A 17,242-nucleotide genomic window follows, 5' to 3' on the forward strand; every position below is an offset into this window, starting at 1 on the left:
TTTGTATCCCTAGAGATGCATCTCTAAAATGCTTCTTTCCTTCTGAGCACCTTTGAGACCAGGGTGAAGCTAGGAGTTTAAACTACGCCCCAGATGCCCAAAAGCCAGGCCAATCTACCAGAGGCAGACTTCAGTTAGGTTTTGCTCAGACTCTTGGTTTGGTAAACTCAACCACGTCTATGATTTGGAGATGTCCTGCACTTCTTTAGAAAACTCCTTTCCTGCTTTGTGCCAGGAAGAAACAGGGCTTGACACAGCTTAATCCAGATAGAGAGTTAGGATTGGTCTTCTGACTTGGGACGGAGGAGGAGGGTTGGCTTAAGCCAGACTGGGGAGAGGTGGAGGGGTTAAGGACACAGAAGATAATATCTGCAAGGAATAGGACTCGAGACTATGGACAATCCTTTCTAAGCCCAAGCTAGGTTGGCTAGGTCTGAGTTGAAGGACCGAGAAGCCTGAGTCTCAACTGGAGGTCAGGGATGCCTGGGTAAATGAAGACCCGAGGAAAAAGGGTAAACCTTCGCTTTCTCCTTTCTTCCCTCTCCAGCACCAGAATGTTGACCATTGCTCTTCTTGCCCTTCTTTGAGCATCAGCCTCTGCCAGTGCCAGTAAGTGAGAAGTCAGGAGCCCGGTACTGGGTCATGGAAAGCCAGCCTCCTGCACTACTGGTGGCCAAGGCTTTCAGAGGTGGTGGGAACTGATTTGTGGGAGAAATGGGGGTGGTGGGGAGAAACTGAGCTCTCTGGGGATTTCTCCCTCCAATCACTGCTTTCTCCTTCAGTTCAGGCTAGGTCTTCCTCCTACAATGGAGACTTTGGAGGCAGTGGAGGAGGGCGTTTCTCCCATTCTGGTAACCAGCTGGACGGCCCCATCACTGCCCTTCGTATCCGAGTCAACGGATACATCATAGGGTAAGATTCTTTGAGTTTCTAGGGTTTGGGGACACCCAGGATCTCACTAAATTGAGAAGTTCTCAGTCACTTTGGGTCACATCTGTTTCAATCAACAAGTCCTGGGGATAACATGATATGGAAAAGTTGTTAGAGGACTTGGATTTGAGACCCACACTGCTACAACCCGTTACAACTCCCAACATGCGTGACCTTGGGTAAATCATATACCGTAAACTCTTAAGGGCCTGGAAGTTGCCTGGCTTAGCCCCCATCCAAGGTTTAAACCCCCTCTGGCAGCCTACGTCTTTGCTCGATGCCTCTCCCAAAATGTGTATCCTTCTGATCTGCAGCTTGGGACAGCATGGACAAGTCTCTTCCCTTACGAGAGCCTTTCAGACATTAAAAAAATCCTTTTGCTTCTTTCAGGTAGGGAGTGAGGGTACAGTGGGAGTCTTGACTTCAGGTTCAAGCTCTGACACTTACTGTCTGGGTGACTCTGGGCAAGTTGTTTTCCTTCCATGAGCCTGTTTGTTTTTTGGTAAAATCAGTTGAAGTTCCTGTACAATCTCCAAGGGTTGACCCAACCCTCCTATACTGTGGGACTGCAGGAAAATTGTCATCCTTGTCACCACTTGAAGGTCTCAGCGTGTAGGCTCAGAGATCATGAATTCTGATCACCCTACTCAGCATCTCCCTTCCTTCCCTCCTCACCCTGCCTCTAGTCTCCAGGTGCGCTATGGCAAAGTGTGGAGTGCCCATGTGGGTGGCACCGGGGGAAACCTGGAGGAGATCTTTCTGCACCCTGGGGAATCAGTGATCCAGGTGTCCGGCAAGTACGAGAAGTATCTGAGGAAGCTGGTCTTCGTGACTGACAAGGGCCGCTACCTGTCTTTTGGGACAGACATAGGCACAAGCTTCAGTGCTGTCCCATTGCACCCCAACACCGTACTACGATTCATCAGTGGCTGAGCTGGCTCTCTCATTGATGCCATCGGCCTGCACTGGGATGTCTACCCCAGCAACTGCAGCAGCTGCTGAGTCCCAGCCTCCTCCTAGGCGGGGCACTGCAGTGGGGGTGTGAGAATCCCCTTACCACTAACCCTGTCTGCATGGCTCAATAAAAACTAAAAGAAGGACATGGCCACAGCTAGTGGGTATGTGGGTGTCTGCAGCTTGGATCCACCTCCTGACTCTGGGTGTCGATGTGTGCATCTCATTTCCGGCTATTGGTTGGACATCAATCTGGGAAAGAATGGAAGAGGGAGAGAGGTATAAAAATCCTGGGATTTTCTTCATAATTTATCAAGAGGAATTAAGATTCTAGCTTGCATCAACTCTTTTTTCAAGGATAGCTGCTAAGAGTGTTTACCCAAAGTGGAGTTCTGGGGCTGAGGGTAAGACCTAGTGGTGGCTTTTTGCCAAAACCCCGGATGTTCCACTCTCCACCCCTTCTCTCCCCTTGGGGTAGTGCCTCTCCACCGAAAGGCTGTCACCTCACTTTCTTGAGACCTTAACCCACTCACTGTATTTGAGTGGCATGGGCCATTGTCCTTTGTTCCTTTGCAGAACCCACCTGACTCCCGAAGTTTAACTTAAGTTTGTGCCAAGGACTCTGCCTATTACCCCAGCCTACTTCCTCCCCAGCTTTACCCATGAGCCCTGGTGCCTTGCTTAGCTCTCTCAGAATTGGGGCTCTTTCCTTAGGAAGCCACCACCTCCTCAACAGCTTCTATTCTGCCAATACCATCTTCAAAAGAGGGCATTCCAAGGGGCCGGGGGAGATTTCCATTGTGGGTTTCCATGAACATAGGGGTTGATTAGAGTTCAGGGGAAGTATTAGAGTGGCTGGATAGATTCAGCAAGCATATAAAGTTGCTTTGGAAATAATTCTTAGGACTCTAGTTCCCAGTCCTAGAGGTTTGACAGTTTTTTGTGTGTGTGTTGTTTTTTTGGTGGTGGTGGTGGGTGGGAGTGGTGGTGGGTGGGAGTGGTGGGAATTACTCCTTGCCCCCAAAAGATTTATTCACATCACAGGGAATGCCCGAGTCACATTTCTTCCCAATTAGACAAAGATAACAGTTACATATATGTAATTTTACAAAGAAATATTAACATTATAGAAACAAACTCACGTCTAGCCTGTTTTTACAATTCCTTTATTTCGCTTAAACAATCAATTCCATGGAATGGAATATTTCAGTGGTTTTTAGTACATTCACAGACTGCGCAACAATCACTGCTTTCTAATTCAGAATACTTTCATCACCTCAAAAAGGAACCCCCTACCCGATAAGCAGTCACTCCCCATTCTCCTCTCTCCCAGCTTCTGGTAGCCACTCATCTGCTTTCTGTCTCTATGGGTTTGCCTCATACAGACACTTCACATAGATGGAATAATACAATTATGTGGCCTTTTAGGTCAAGCTTCTTCTATTTAACATTGCTTTCAAAGTTCATCCACACTGTAGCACGTATCAGTCCTTCATTCCTTTTTAGGGCTGAATCTGACAGATTTTTGACAGATCAGATATCTGTTCAACTTTAGGATGGCCTTTAAACCAGTGGGTTTCACACTGTGTCCTGTGAAGGTACTGGCACCTAAGAGGCAGCCACAGCAGAAGAAGACTAATGGTGAGATTCCTGGCTTTTGTCCAGTCTACTTATTAGGCTTTTGCAGATTTCTTTCTTTTTCTTTTTTTTTTGAGGAAGGTTGGCCCTGACCTAACATCCGTGCTCATCTTCCTCTACTTTATATGTGAGATGCCTGCCACAGCATGGTCTGATAAGTGGTGCACAGGTCTGCGCCCAGGATCTGAACTGGCAAACCCCGGGCCGCCAAAGCGGAGGGCGCGAACTTAACTGCTGCGCCACCTGGCCAGTCCCTGCAGAAATTGAAAGAAAATTTTCCTTTACTTAAAAAATAAAGTTTTAAAATTGATTAATTGAGCTAATCACACGTTTATAAAACATTCTCTGCTAGGTGCTAGGAATATAAAGACTACTGAAGATTTGGTTCTTTTTCTCTAGTCAAATTGTTTTATTGGTGCTATGCCAAAGGTGTTTTTCATAGGATGCTAAAGGAGCCCAAAGGAGGGGGAATTTTCTCTGGGGGTGTCAGGGAAGACTTTGTGAAGGAAGGGGTGCATAGGTGTGTGTGTAGGGGAGCAGGACGAGGCCCAGGGCCTAGCTTAGGCAGAAGCATGAAGGTAAGAAAACTACAGCGGGTCAGTACAGCTAAAATGCAAAACACAATTGGGCAAAAGGTGAAGCCCCATGTAAAGTCAGGGACCATGAACGTCATGCTGAACTATTTAAACTTTGTCTTATGGGCTACAGGAAGCCACTACACCAAAATTTTGCCCAGGGCATTGATAAGATTTATTAAGAAGTCATTTTTCTGGTGGAAGTGGGGAAAATGGACTGAAGGTGAAGCAGGATAAGAAGATAGGTAAGAGGCAAGGTCTAGACCAGAAATGAGAAATGTCTGTACAAAGGCAATAACATGAGGGGGAGAGAAAAGGGAAGAATTTGAGAGATTTGAGCCGGAGGGCAGACTCAGAAGAACTTGCTAACTGAATGTGTGGGGGTGAGAGAAGGAGGGGAGTCTAGAACCACCATATCTGTAGCTGGGCCAACTGGGAAGAGAGGCACATTCTCTGAGATGGGGAATACAACAGGAAAAATTAATTACCTTTTGGATCTGTTGGATTTTGATGAATCTGTGGTACATCCTGGTTGAGATCCAACATTAGGCAGAGAGATATTTGGGAATAAAGCTTTGATACAGGTTTGATATACGACTTAGATTCAAGAGTCATCAGCACATAAATAATGAAGTTCAAGTGATGCATGTGGAAGAAGTCACCCAGGAAAACTATGGGCATGTAAAACGAGAAGCAGGCTGAAGTCAGAGGACTGGGGAATACCAACTTTTGATGGTTGGTACAAAGAAGAGAAATCAATTAAAGAAATAGAGAATGGAGTGGTCTGGGTGATAAAGGAGATGATAAGTGGTGCATCCAAAGGCAAGAGAGAAATTTCAAGGAGTGGTTAATGCCACTAAGTCAAGGAAAGTACAGACTTCAGTTTCCTTGACTTTGACAACCAGAAGTGCATTATCTTGACAAAGTTTCAGTGGATAGGGGGAAGTTGGAGCCAGGCTGCAACTGGTTAAGGAATAAATGGGAAGTGCGGAAATACAGGCAAGAGTTGAATATTTCAAGAAGTTTGGTTCTAGATCAGAAAATAGGCTAGTTAGTCATAGTTACGGGGGATGTAAGGAAGGAGGGATTTTTTTCTAGACAGGACAGACATGAGCATGTTTATATGATGAAGAAGGAATTAGAGTAGAAGAAGAGGCTGAAGATTCAGGAAAGAGGAGATAATTGATGGAACAAGGACTGAGAAGAGATTGGGGAGCATGTTTTATGTAGGTGCTGGAGTGGGAAACATTAAAAAAGAAGGGAAGAAAACAAAGATGATGGGCCTGGCCCTGTGGCCGAGTGGCTAAGTTCGCGCGCTCCGCTGCAGGCGGCCCAGTGTTTCGTTGGTTCGAATCCTGGGCGCGGACATGGCACTGCTCATCAAACCACGCTGAGGCAGCGTCCCACATGCCACAACTAGAAGGACCCACAACTAAGAATATACAACTATGTACTGGGGGTCTTTGGGGAGAAAAAGGAAAAAAAATAAAATCTTTAAAAAAAAAGAAAGAAAACAAAGATGAGTGAAGGTATAGGTTAGTTTGTATGGGGACTGGGTATGGACTGAAACTTGCAGGAGTCAAAACCTAACTTTTACTTGGTCAGTTAAAGAATAAAGTTCTTTCCGGTATCAGTCAGTTTCTACCAGAGAAAGAACCAGGAAGAGATATACCTACATATATACCGAAAGAGATTTATTGCAGAGAATTGGCTCATGCATCTGTGGAGACTGGCTCGGCAGGCCTGGAATCCGTAGGGTAGGCCAGCAGTCTGCGACTCCCAGGCCAGAGGGGATGCTGCAGTCCACAGGTAGAATTTCTTCCTCAGGGACACTTCGGTTTGGCTGTTTTTCCCTGCAAAGTAATTTATTAGATTATCAAAATTTATATTTTTAGTAACTTCATTTTTGAAAAACTGTTTTCCAGCTTTATTGAAGTATAATTGACAAGCAAAATTGTAACATATTTAAAGTGTCTAACGTGACAATTTGATATACGTATGCATCGTGAAAGGATTCCCACAATCAAGTTAATTAACACATGCATCATCTTACATAGTTATCGTCTAAAAAATTTTTTGACGAAAACACTTAAGATCTATTCTTTTGGCAAATTTCAATCATACGATACAGTATTATCAACTATAGTCACCATACGATATGTTGGATCATCAGAACTTACCTTATAATCGAAAGTTTGTACCCTTTTACCAGCATCTCCCCATTTCCTGCACTTGCTAGCCCTGGCAACCACCATTGTACACTCTGTTTCTCTGAGTTCAGCTTTTTGATCCTAGAGTCCGCATATAGGTGATACCATGAAGTATCAGCTTTGCTCTTAAGCCTTGCAACTAAGTGGATGAGGCCCACCCAGATTATCCAGGATAATGTAATTGACTTAAAGTCAGATGCTTTTAGATGGTAACCGTGTGTACAAAAGATCTTCACAGTGACACCTAGGTTAGTCTTGATGGAATACTATACTATAGCCCAGCCGAACTGACACATAAACTCTCTGTTGCACCCGGAGGGTGGGAGGGTAGGAGGACTGGAGTGGGGAATCGGGAGAATGGCACAGAGTGAAGTTTTGCTGACCAAAGGCAGGTAAAAGGATTGCTGAGGAATCTTGGGAACCTAGCTATCAAAGGTCACAGTGAGCTGACAGAGTACTGCACAAGGACTTAGGAAACCGAAGTTTTTGCTCCCCTCAGCTACATGACCTCAGCCAAATCTCAATCTCTCTGAGTTTCAATCAGCCACTTGTAAAGTGAGCTTGTTTGGGTCAGATGCTCTCTAGGACCTATTTAGCTCTCACATCTTAGGAATCTAAGTTCTGAGAATTTAGTGGTACATAAAAAGAAGTGCCCTCATTGTCCAGGGGTTGCATGTTATATAGGGATACCTGTGATGGGTGTGTGGGGAATAAGGTCCTGGACACATAGCCGGAGATGGCCTGGAACAGGGGCATGTCTGGAATGGCTGTAGTCTGAGGCCTCCCCAAGTAGGGAGTGCTCTGGAGCATGCCTGGAATGCAGGGCCCAAAGGCCCACCAGCTACGAAGAAGCCCACAGCCCCTCTGATGACAACCTGGTGTTGAAAGACAATCTCTCAAAAAGACCCCTCAGACCTATAAGAGGTCACTAAACTGACTGGGTGATGTAACTATGAGTGCTTTCTTGTTTGGATCGTCGTGGACTCCACAGTGGCTGGTACTGCATCCTCAAGCTTCACCTGCAGAGTGGAGTAGGGAGACAGCCACGTCAAGGGAACACAAGGCCAGGCCTCTTGAGTGACCCCAAGAACGTAGAAGCCTCAAACTGGACAAGCACGGTCATCTAGGACACAGCTGAAGTCAAATCCCTAAACAACAATTGCCAACAGAAACCACATCTCCAAGTAATGGAAGACTCCCCTTAGACTGCAGCTCACGGATTTAAAGAAAGCTTTTGGCCCAATAAATTCAAATCAGCCAATGAAAGTGTGCTATCCTTGGTGTTATCATGAATTTGGACTTGTACGTGCTGGGGAAAGACAGTAAACATAGATCGATTATTAACTTAGGGCATATGAGAGAATATTTAAGGATCACTACAGGTGGGAAGACTACATTAGCAGTCATATATGTTTTGGGGGGGTTATTTCAGGGAGAACAATAGAGAGAGATGAAAAATGGAAAAGGCAACTAACAGTTATGGAGCATCCATTACGAGTTCAGGTATTCTTCAAAATTACCTCAATTAATTGTGACAACAATGCTGTTGGAAAGTAGTAGTATTATTCCCATTTTTCAGATGAAGTCACCAAGACAGAAAGCAGTTGATATGTTTGTAGGTGGCATGAGTCACAAGGGCAGATGTCAGAATTCACTGCGTCCCCTACTCCTCAAACTTACACCCCTGTCTATTCCCCAGTATTTAATAACTGACCATACCTAAGAAAAAAGCATTGCTTTTTCTATTCTCTGTTTTAATTTGACATCAAAAGGAACCTCACCCAGAAACCCTCTAAATCTTGGTAGAGCAAATGAAAATAAGATTTGTTTGACTTAGTACAAAACCGGAGCTCAGGAAAATTACAATACTTCATTCAGTCATATGACAAAGATTTCTTAGGAACCCGTGATGTGTCAAGCACTCCGCTAAATGCCGTTACTTATCCAAAGTCACAAACACAGTATGTAGCAGAATGAGGATTAAACTCAGGTTTTTCTGATGTTAAAACCTGGGCATTTGTCACACGTCCTTGATTTTCAGACATCTTAGAAATGAAATCTAACAAGGACTTCCAATATGAGGATCACACAGTTGGAAAATCATGTCACACTTCCATTCATGAGTTTTGACAATTGTATATACCTGTGTAACCCAAACACCTATCAAGATGTAAGGACATTACCATCAGCCCAGAAAACTCCCTCTGGGCCCTTCCCAGTCACTTCCTGCCCCAACTCCCAAAAGGCAACCACTTTTCTGACTTTTTCCCCAAAGACTAGTTTAGCCTGTTCTGCCTTCAACCTTTTATTATACTACATATCATGTGGCATCTGGAAAACTCCATGGACCACGCAGGAGAGAATAGGAGTGAAAAGACAAATAACATCTTAGTATTATTATGAAAATAGTTTTAACTTTGCAAAGGCCAGGGGTCCCCAGACCACATTTGGAGAATCCTTGCTCTAGGTATTACAATACTTTTTGTTTTAAACATTAATATACTATTTTTTGTCTTCTCAAGGCAACCTCTGCATAGCAAGTCTCATCATTCCAGCGAGCACATCAAACTCACCCATGCACAGCAGCCACCAAAGCTGACCTCAGTGTCTTCAGGAAAGGGCCTGTGGACTGCTCAGCAGGACCCTTGCTGAACGCCCCTGGGTGGTGCCCTCCTTTGGCTCTTATATAATTATATGTGAAGTGAAGGAGAAGGAAAAGGCTGTCCACACGAGGCAGACTGGCCCCGCCTCCTGGCCACCTGTGGAGCTCCTAGGACTCCTTCTCCACCTGGCCTCCCATGTCTGATCCTCTCTTTTCCAGCCTCATTCTTTTGTTCGTCGCTGCCAGTATGACTTTCACTCCCAATGACCCTCATTTAACCTTCCCAGCTTGAAGGACAGAATCATCTGCCTCATCCACTAGTCTCTTTCCAATTTTTATGGAGTAAACTCTGTTCTACTTTTGTCTGCTCCCCTTTGCTTCTTAAGGGTCTAGTTTGGAAGTTAAAAAAAATTCATTTTTTCTTTGATCATCAGGTGTTTAACAATACAAATTTCCACCAGACAGATGCAGATCTTGATACCTTATCCTTACAATTTTGTTTACTGTTTGCCACCAGCACCCACTCCCACACCGCTTTCCCCACAAAAAATAAACTCCAGGAAGTCAGGGACCATGTCTGTCTTCTTGTTCACCATGGTATCCCCACTGCCCAGGACAGTGGCTAGCACACTACAAGAGAACAATAAACTGCGAACTGAATTATCTTAGTCCCTTCGAATATCAGGTGCTTGACAACCCTAATTTCCACCTGGCAGATGCAGATCCTTAAAACAACCCAGGAAGTGGATTCAACCATTATTCCCTTTTAGCATCTGAAGAAACGGACATATAAATGGAGACACCAAAGCCCTGTAACCTAAGCCATTTATTCAACCTTAGAAGTCTGACTCCCTGACCTATGCTCTTCCTGTAACTGAACTCACTGGGTTGGTCTCTTGGTGAGAGCGGAGCAGAAAAGCACAACCAAGGCAGCAATAGGTGAAGAAAACTTTTATTTCTTGCACAAACAGTGGAGAACACCAGGGATAGCTCCCAATGCAGTGTCTCCCCCAGCTCAGGACCAGTGGAGACTTTATACACAAGAGAGCAGAGCATAACAGGTTTATTTGTAACATCTATGTAACAACTGTGCTCACTCAGGGCACACGCATGAGTAGCAGGTCAACACACTACTACCTACATCGCATGATCTGAAAATGGCTGCTTGGACCCTCCCAAAGGAAGAGAATTTAAGATGCTTATGAGTTTAAGGTAACTTTAGGATGCTTGGAACTGGAGCATTTTGCATGGGATCTTGCTGCAAATGTGTGAATTTCTCTGCAAGATAGCAACATCTGCAAACCAGGGACATCGATTTCTGCAAAGCAGAACATATAGTCTACTCCTGTCTGAAAAACATTTGACAGACTATGTTACTTATTGATCAGATCCTCAGTAACCCTTTCTTTGCCTGGTTCCCTGGTCACATTTCCACTATCTCCGGCAGGCATCTTACCAAATATCTGAGGACTGGCAATAAATGTGAAAACCTGACTAGCTCTTTCTGAAGTGCAGGGAAGACCAAATTGCCAATGGTCTAAGTCAGGGGTTCTCGGAGTGTGGTCCAGGAAATCCTGGAGGTTCCCGAAACACTTTCGAGGAGGTCTGCAAGGTCAAAACTATTTTTATTATAAAACATAAAAATTTTCAAAATAAAATAATCAAAAAGGCCATTTGACTTTTTCCCTTGCATCCTTTCTTAAGTATATGGAGGAGTTTTCAAGATGCTATATGCTGTGATATCACGCCAGACTAAATGCAGAAGCAGATATGAGAACCGAGCTATTTACTCTTAAGCCAGACATCGGATTTGCAAAAATGTAAAACAGTGCCACTCTTCTATTTTTTTGCTTTGGAAAACAGTTTTGGGTTTTTTTTGGGGCAGGGGGGTTCAAGTAAGAGGCTTTTAATGAAGATTTTAGAAGTGAAGAGCTCCACGTTCAGGATTTATCATCTAACATCTCAATGTTCAGAAAACCTGATTAAAAGAAGCCAAACCCAAACAAACCCACTCAGCATTAACACACACCTCTTTTCTTTGAGTAGAATTTTAACACAGGGTGGGGGGAAAAAACCCAAACCCTAATATGTTAAACTAGTGAAACATCCACTCGACAGAGATAAAACCTTCACAAAGGTTAACTGAAGTAATCCAGAGCTAAAACTGAATTGTGCAGATTTTCAATGAAGTCACCAGTCATGTAACACAAAAAAAGTCAATTATTTTTTTTATTGAGTTATTGATAGTTACAATCTTGTGAAATTTCAGTTGTACATTAATGTTTGTCAGTCATGTTGTAGGTGCACCACTTCACCCTTTGTGCCCACCCCCCACCCCACCTTTCCCCTGGTATCCACTAAACTGTTCTTAGTCCATAATTTTAAATTCCTCACATGAGTGGAGTCATACACAGATTATCCTTCTCTCGCTGGCTTATTTCACTTAACATAATTCTCTCAAGGTCCATCCATGTTATTGCAAACGGAATGATTTTGTTCTGTTTTGCAGCTGAGTAGTATTCCATTGTATATATGTACCACATCTTCTTTATCCATTCGTCTGTTGCTGGACACTTAGGTTGCTTCCACGTCTTGGCTATTGTAAACAGTGCTGCAATAAACATTGGGGTGCATAGGACTTTTGGGATTGCTGACTTCAAGCTCTTTGGATAAATACCCAGTAGTGGGATGGCTGGATCGTATGGTAGTTCCATTTTTAATTTTTTGAGGAATCTCCATACTGTTTTCCATAGTGGCTGCACCAGTTTGCATTCCCACCAGCAGTGTATGAGGGTTCCTTTTTCTCCACAACCTCTCCAACATTTGTTGCTATTAGTTTTAGATATTTTTGTCATTCTAACGGGTGTAAGGTGATATCTTAGTGTAGTTTTGATTTGCATTTCCCTGATGATCAGCGATCATGAGCATCTTTTCATGTGCCTATTGGCCATCAGTATATCTTCTTTGGAGAAATGTCTGTTCATGTCTCCAGCCCATTTTTTGATTGGGTTGTTTGATGTTTTGTTGTTGAGTTGTGAGAGTTCTTTATATATTATGGATATTAAGCCTTTGTCAGCTATATGACTTGCAAATATTTTTTCCCAGTTAGTGGGTTGTTTTTTTGTTTCAATCCTGTTTTCATTTGCCTTGAAGAAGCTCTTTAATCTGATGAAGTCCCATTTGTTTATTCTTTCTATTGTTTCCCTTCTCTGAGAAGGCATGGTGTCCGAAAAGATCCTTTTAATACTGATGTCAAAGAGTGTACTGCCTACGTTTTCTTCCAGAAGCCTTATGGTTTCAGGTCTCACCTTTAGGTCTTTAATCCATTTTGAGTTTATTTTGGTGAATGGTCAAAAAGAATGGTCAATTTTCATTCTTTTACATGTGGCTGTCCAGTTTTCCCAGTACCATTTGTTGAAGAGACTTTCTTTTCTCCATTGTAGGCCCTCAGCTCCTTTGTCAAAGATTAACTGCCCATAGATGTGTGGTTTTATTTCTGGATTTTCAATTCCGTTCCATTGATCTGTGCACCTGTTTTTGTACCAGTACCATGCTGTTTTGATTACTGTAGCTTTGTAGTATACTTTGAAGTCAGGGATTGTGATGCCTCCAGCTTTGTTCTTTTTTCTCAGGACTGCTTTAGAAATTCGGGGTCTTTTGTTGCCCCATATGAATTTTAGGATTCTTTGTTCTAATTCTGTAAAGAATGTCATTGGGATTCTGATTGGGATGGCGTTGAATCTGTAGATTGCTTTAGGTAGAACGGACATTTTAACTATGTTTATTCTTCCAATCCATGTACATGGAATGCCTTTCCATCTCCTTATGTCATCATCCAATTCTCTCAGAAAGGCCTTGAAATTTTCATTATATAGGTCCTTCACTTCCTTGGTTAAATTTACCCCAAGGTATTTTATTCTTTTTGTTGCGATTGTGAATGGTATTGTATTCTTGAGTTCTTTTTCTGTTGGTTCATTACTGGAGTATAGAAATGCTACTGATTTATGCAAATTGATTTTATACCCTGCAACTTTGCTGTAGTTGTTAATTACTTCTAACAGTTTTCCAATGGATTCTTTGGGGAAAAAAAGTCAATTATTTATACACTCAGCAAGGCCTCTAAGAAATGCGCCCCAAGAAGCACTAACCTTTTGTGTGTGTGCCATCCTGTAGACCTGCACATTTTATTTTTCAGATAATCTAATTTTTAATAGAGTGTGTTCTCTACCATACGGTAATGCTTTGGTACTATTCATATAGGATTGCTTATCCCAAAGACTTGACATTTCCCCAGGAGGAGCTTTGATTCCGCCTTAGAAGTTTCATATAAATTAAAATCTTTATCAAATATCAATATGGAGGGAGGTGATACTGTATGCAATATATATAGACAAGTTACTTCTCTATTTAGAAGTTACTCCTTTAAGGTATTTGTACCAGAGAGCTTAGTCTGTCCTGCTTAATATTCAGTAGTATAGGTTCCGATCATCAGAACCTTGGCAAGACCTTAATACTTCAAAATTATTAACAACCACATCTAGGGGCAAGTCCATGTTACTGAGTTATGACAAATTTATTATCATGAAGGAAAATAAGGATAGCCAGCCATCTTAGAAAATGCCCCAACCACTGCTTCTCAATATAGAAAGACTAGAACTACATACTTTTATCATACAACAAATCTCATCTCTGTTCCCTGAAATTCCCCTGGTTTCATTCATTAGAAGAGGATTAAAAAAAGAAAAGACTTGGGGCTGGCCCCGTGGCTGAGTGGTTAAGTTTGCGCACTCCGCTGCAGGCGGCCCAGTGTTTCGTTGGTTTGAATCCTGGGCACGGACGGACACAGCATTGCTCATCAAACCACGCTGAACCAGCGTCCCATATGCCACAACTAGAAGGACCCACAACGAAGAATATACAACTATGTACTGGGGGGCTTTGGGGAGAAAAAGGAAAAAATAAAATCTTTAAAAAAAAGGAAAGAAAGAAAAGACTTAGAACTTTACAGCAGCATTCAGCTTTCCTACGAAATACTCAGCATCTTAAATACTACATACACTTTTTTCTTTTATTAAGCTAGACACTAGGTTCAGAGTTTGTGGAACTGGAGGAAAAATAACCTATTCAAAATAGCAGGTATCCAAGCTAAAAATAGGAGGGTCATTTTGTTGCTTTGTTCTCTTTCCAAACTTTAAATCATTTTTGGGTTTTTTTTTAAGGAAGATTAGCCCTGAGCTAACATCTGCCACCAATCCTCCTCTTTTTTGCTGAGGAAGACTGGCCCTGAGCAAACATCCATGCCCAACTTCCTCTACTTTATACATGGGACGCCTGCCACAGTATGGTTTGATAAGTGGTGAGTAGGTTGGCACCTGGGATCTGAACTGGCAAACCCCGGGCTGCCAAAGCAGAACATGAGATCTTAACCACTGTGCCACCGGGCTGGCCCCAACCGAAGTTTAAATCATCTTTGTTCCCCTTCCACGTACACCTCAGTCACCACTCCTGAGTGGAGATGTTCAGAGGCTCGGGCCCCTGCTCCTCCTGCTTCTCATCAGCTGCTTCCTTATTGCTGCAGCAAGGCTTGAATAGATGTGTGTTGATGAGGACTTCCCCAAAACGGCCTTTATAGATAATCCCACAACATATTTTCTGTCTTTTCCAGTATGTGAGATCTAAAAAGGAAAAACTGGTGTTCTGCTAAAGCCAGAAGCCATCGCTGTATCCGAGCCATCATCCAATTGGTTACTATAACAAGGAGAGTGAGCTGGGGAGGAACTTGAGGTGTTACCATGAGCATGAGAATTGTGACGTTTGAATTCCTTCTGCAGTTTACTGACATGGTTGCTTTTTATCCTGTTTCCAGATAGAGTGTTCACTTTCTTTGGTTTCAATGTAATCTTTAGATTGGGTCCTGTTCTTGTATCTACCACTTGATTCCAGGGTTTTTTTGATCCTCTGGCAATTCCTTCCATCTTTTCACAAGCAAGCCACAGGCATTACAGATGTCTACTGAACGAGTCTCATGCAACCCAAACCAACTCTGTAAGTCTTTCTTTCTTTCTTTTCTTTCTTCCTTTCCTTTCTTCTTTTTCTTTTCTTTTCCTTCCTTCCTTCCTCCCTCCCTCCCTCCCTTCCTTTTCTTTCTTTCTTTTTTTTTGAGGAAGATTAGCCCTGAGCTAACTGGTGCGAATCCTCCTCTTTTTGCTGAGGAAGACTGGCCCTGAGCTAACATCCATGACCACCTTCCTCTACTTTATACATGGGACACCTACCACAGCATGGTGTGCCAAGTGGTGCCATGCCCGCACCTGGGATCCGAACCGGCGAACCCCGAGCCACCAAAGCAGCAGGTGCGAACTTAACCGCTGCGCCATGGGGCGGCCCTGTAAGTCTTTGTCATAGTGTTTTCTATCAGTGAATCAAGAACTGGAGAACTTAGCTCTGCAAATACAGCAGCACTCTATACTTCGGGACATCTTTGGCTTGTGAAAACCAAGCATCTTTTCTTCCAGGCAGCTGTCTTCCAAATGCAGCGTTCCACGTGCAAGAACATTTCCGAGGCCAGTCCCCACCCCTCCTCCTCAACTGCCTTGTCTAGAGAGAGAGTCTCTTGCAGTTGCTACCGCTGGCCAGGAAGGTGTAGATCATGAAAACTGTTATTTTTTGAATTAAAATGTTATTTATGTTACATGTAATGGGCTTGTTGTTATAATTTTTTGGCAGATTTTTAAATGGAGATATAATTCACATAACATAAAATTTACCATTTTAAGTACACATTTCAGTGGTTTTTTAATATATTCACTATGTCGGGCAGCTATCATCACTAATTCCAGAACATTTCCATTTCCCCTAAAAGAAACTCCATACCCATCAGCAATAGTGCCAATTCACCAACCCCTCCCCATCTCCTGGCAACCACTAATCTATTTCTGTCTCTATGCATTTGTTACTGTAATTTTTAAGTGAATTAACCAATATTTTAAATGTTTTAATTTCTAGTACAGCAAATATGGACAAATAAAACCCATAGAAACAAAAGATCTTTGGGGCCTCAATTTTTAAGAACGTAAAGAGATTTCAAGGCCAAAAAATTTGAGAACCACCAGCCTAATATTTGCTTTTTGTTTTTTAACAGGTTGGATATAATGTCTAAAGCAGGGCCCTAGCAGGAGCTCAAAGATGGGATGATCATTCCTGGTTAAGCTTCTAGAAAGGACAGGGAACTACTTAACAGATGGTTGAACCCATAGAACATGGGACCGTGGGTGAAGCTGATGAAGTGACAGACCGAGCATGCCTTTAACTGTGGCTCTTGATGTGTCGAGTGTTGAGTTACAAAGTAAGGAACATCCGAGCTGGTCTCCTCAGTTCAGCCGTGCGACATAAGGGTGTAAGTATGTCACTTGGCCTCTGCACCTCACATAGTGACTTTGGGCTCAGCAAGAGGTAAGTGCCACGCGACTGTCCACAATCCAGCCAGCGTAGTCCAGGCCTACACAAGTCACCAGACGGTAAAGCACGTTGACTGCACCGAAGTCAAGTCCGGCAATCCACAAAACGACTCCCGCCCCACAGGCGCGCGAAGCAACTTCTGAGGCAAGAAACTGGAGAAAGTGAAGATCACTACCAGTCGTTTAGAATAATCCTGTTTCTAGACAACGTTATCCTTATTCATATAATCACCTCTTCCGTCACTTCCTGTTAGTGCCGTAGAAGCGATTCCAATTCCCCTGGCCCCTGTGCACAACACAGAGAACCCTGCCGTCCTCTCCCCTTCTCCGTTCTATCGGACAGTGCTCCCCTGCTATTCATAGGGTTTTCGTGGCCAATTTTGTCGGAAGTGGGTGGCCAGGTCCTTCTCTCTAGTCTGTTTTACTGTGGAAGCTCTGCTGAAACCTGTCCGCCATGGGCGACCCTGCTGGTATCTGAAATACCGGTCGCAGAGCTGTCAGCATGCCAGCAGCCCACACCTGTCACAGTATGACAACCGACAGGTGGGTGGTGTGGTTCCCTGATCCACAAATGAACCGGGGCCATGGCGGTGAGAGCGCTGAATCTTAACCGCTGGCCCAGCAGGGCTAGCTCTTCTGCCCCTAAAATAGAAAAAGTTGTATTCAGGCCAGGGAAACTTTTGGATAAATCAATTAAGCGCCTTGGATCACTGTCGGCTTGACTGTACCAAAATTCGTAGTTATCCGAGGGGAAAAAAATGAAACGAAAAAGAAACCGCATAAGCATCAGCAGCTCCCCTCACAACCACTGTCGCCAACGCCTCGGGCGTCAGAGTTTGCGCCGGAACGCACGCCAGGACGTCAACGGCTGGGCGG

The 17,242-nt window shown here is 43.5% G+C and overlaps 1 protein-coding gene, 1 long non-coding RNA gene and 1 pseudogene across 2 annotated transcripts; 1 reads left to right on the top strand and 2 right to left on the bottom strand.

Annotated features, from left to right (window-relative positions):
* The first annotated feature begins 554 nt into the window (after window positions 1-554).
* On the top strand, window positions 555-2,040 carry ZG16 (zymogen granule protein 16). The gene is given in 3 exon segments (XM_023615998.2): window positions 555-609; window positions 783-912; window positions 1,617-2,040. Coding segments are annotated over 3 exon segments (501 nt in total). The 3' UTR covers window positions 1,933-2,040.
* Window positions 2,041-3,819: 1,779 nt separating this feature from the next.
* LOC106781544 (uncharacterized) lies at window positions 3,820-17,204 on the bottom strand. The gene is made up of 2 exons (XR_011424664.1): window positions 16,204-17,204; window positions 3,820-5,950 (listed from the first exon to the last, which is right to left on the bottom strand). It is a non-coding gene; the product is annotated as an uncharacterized lncRNA (long non-coding RNA).
* On the bottom strand, window positions 14,263-15,550 carry LOC100065789 (SIN3-HDAC complex-associated factor-like; annotated as a pseudogene).
* Window positions 17,205-17,242: the final 38 nt, after the last annotated feature.

This window comes from Equus caballus, chromosome 13 (genome assembly GCF_041296265.1).
Source record: "Equus caballus isolate H_3958 breed thoroughbred chromosome 13, TB-T2T, whole genome shotgun sequence".
In the NCBI taxonomy this organism is placed as follows: Eukaryota; Metazoa; Chordata; class Mammalia; order Perissodactyla; family Equidae; genus Equus; species Equus caballus.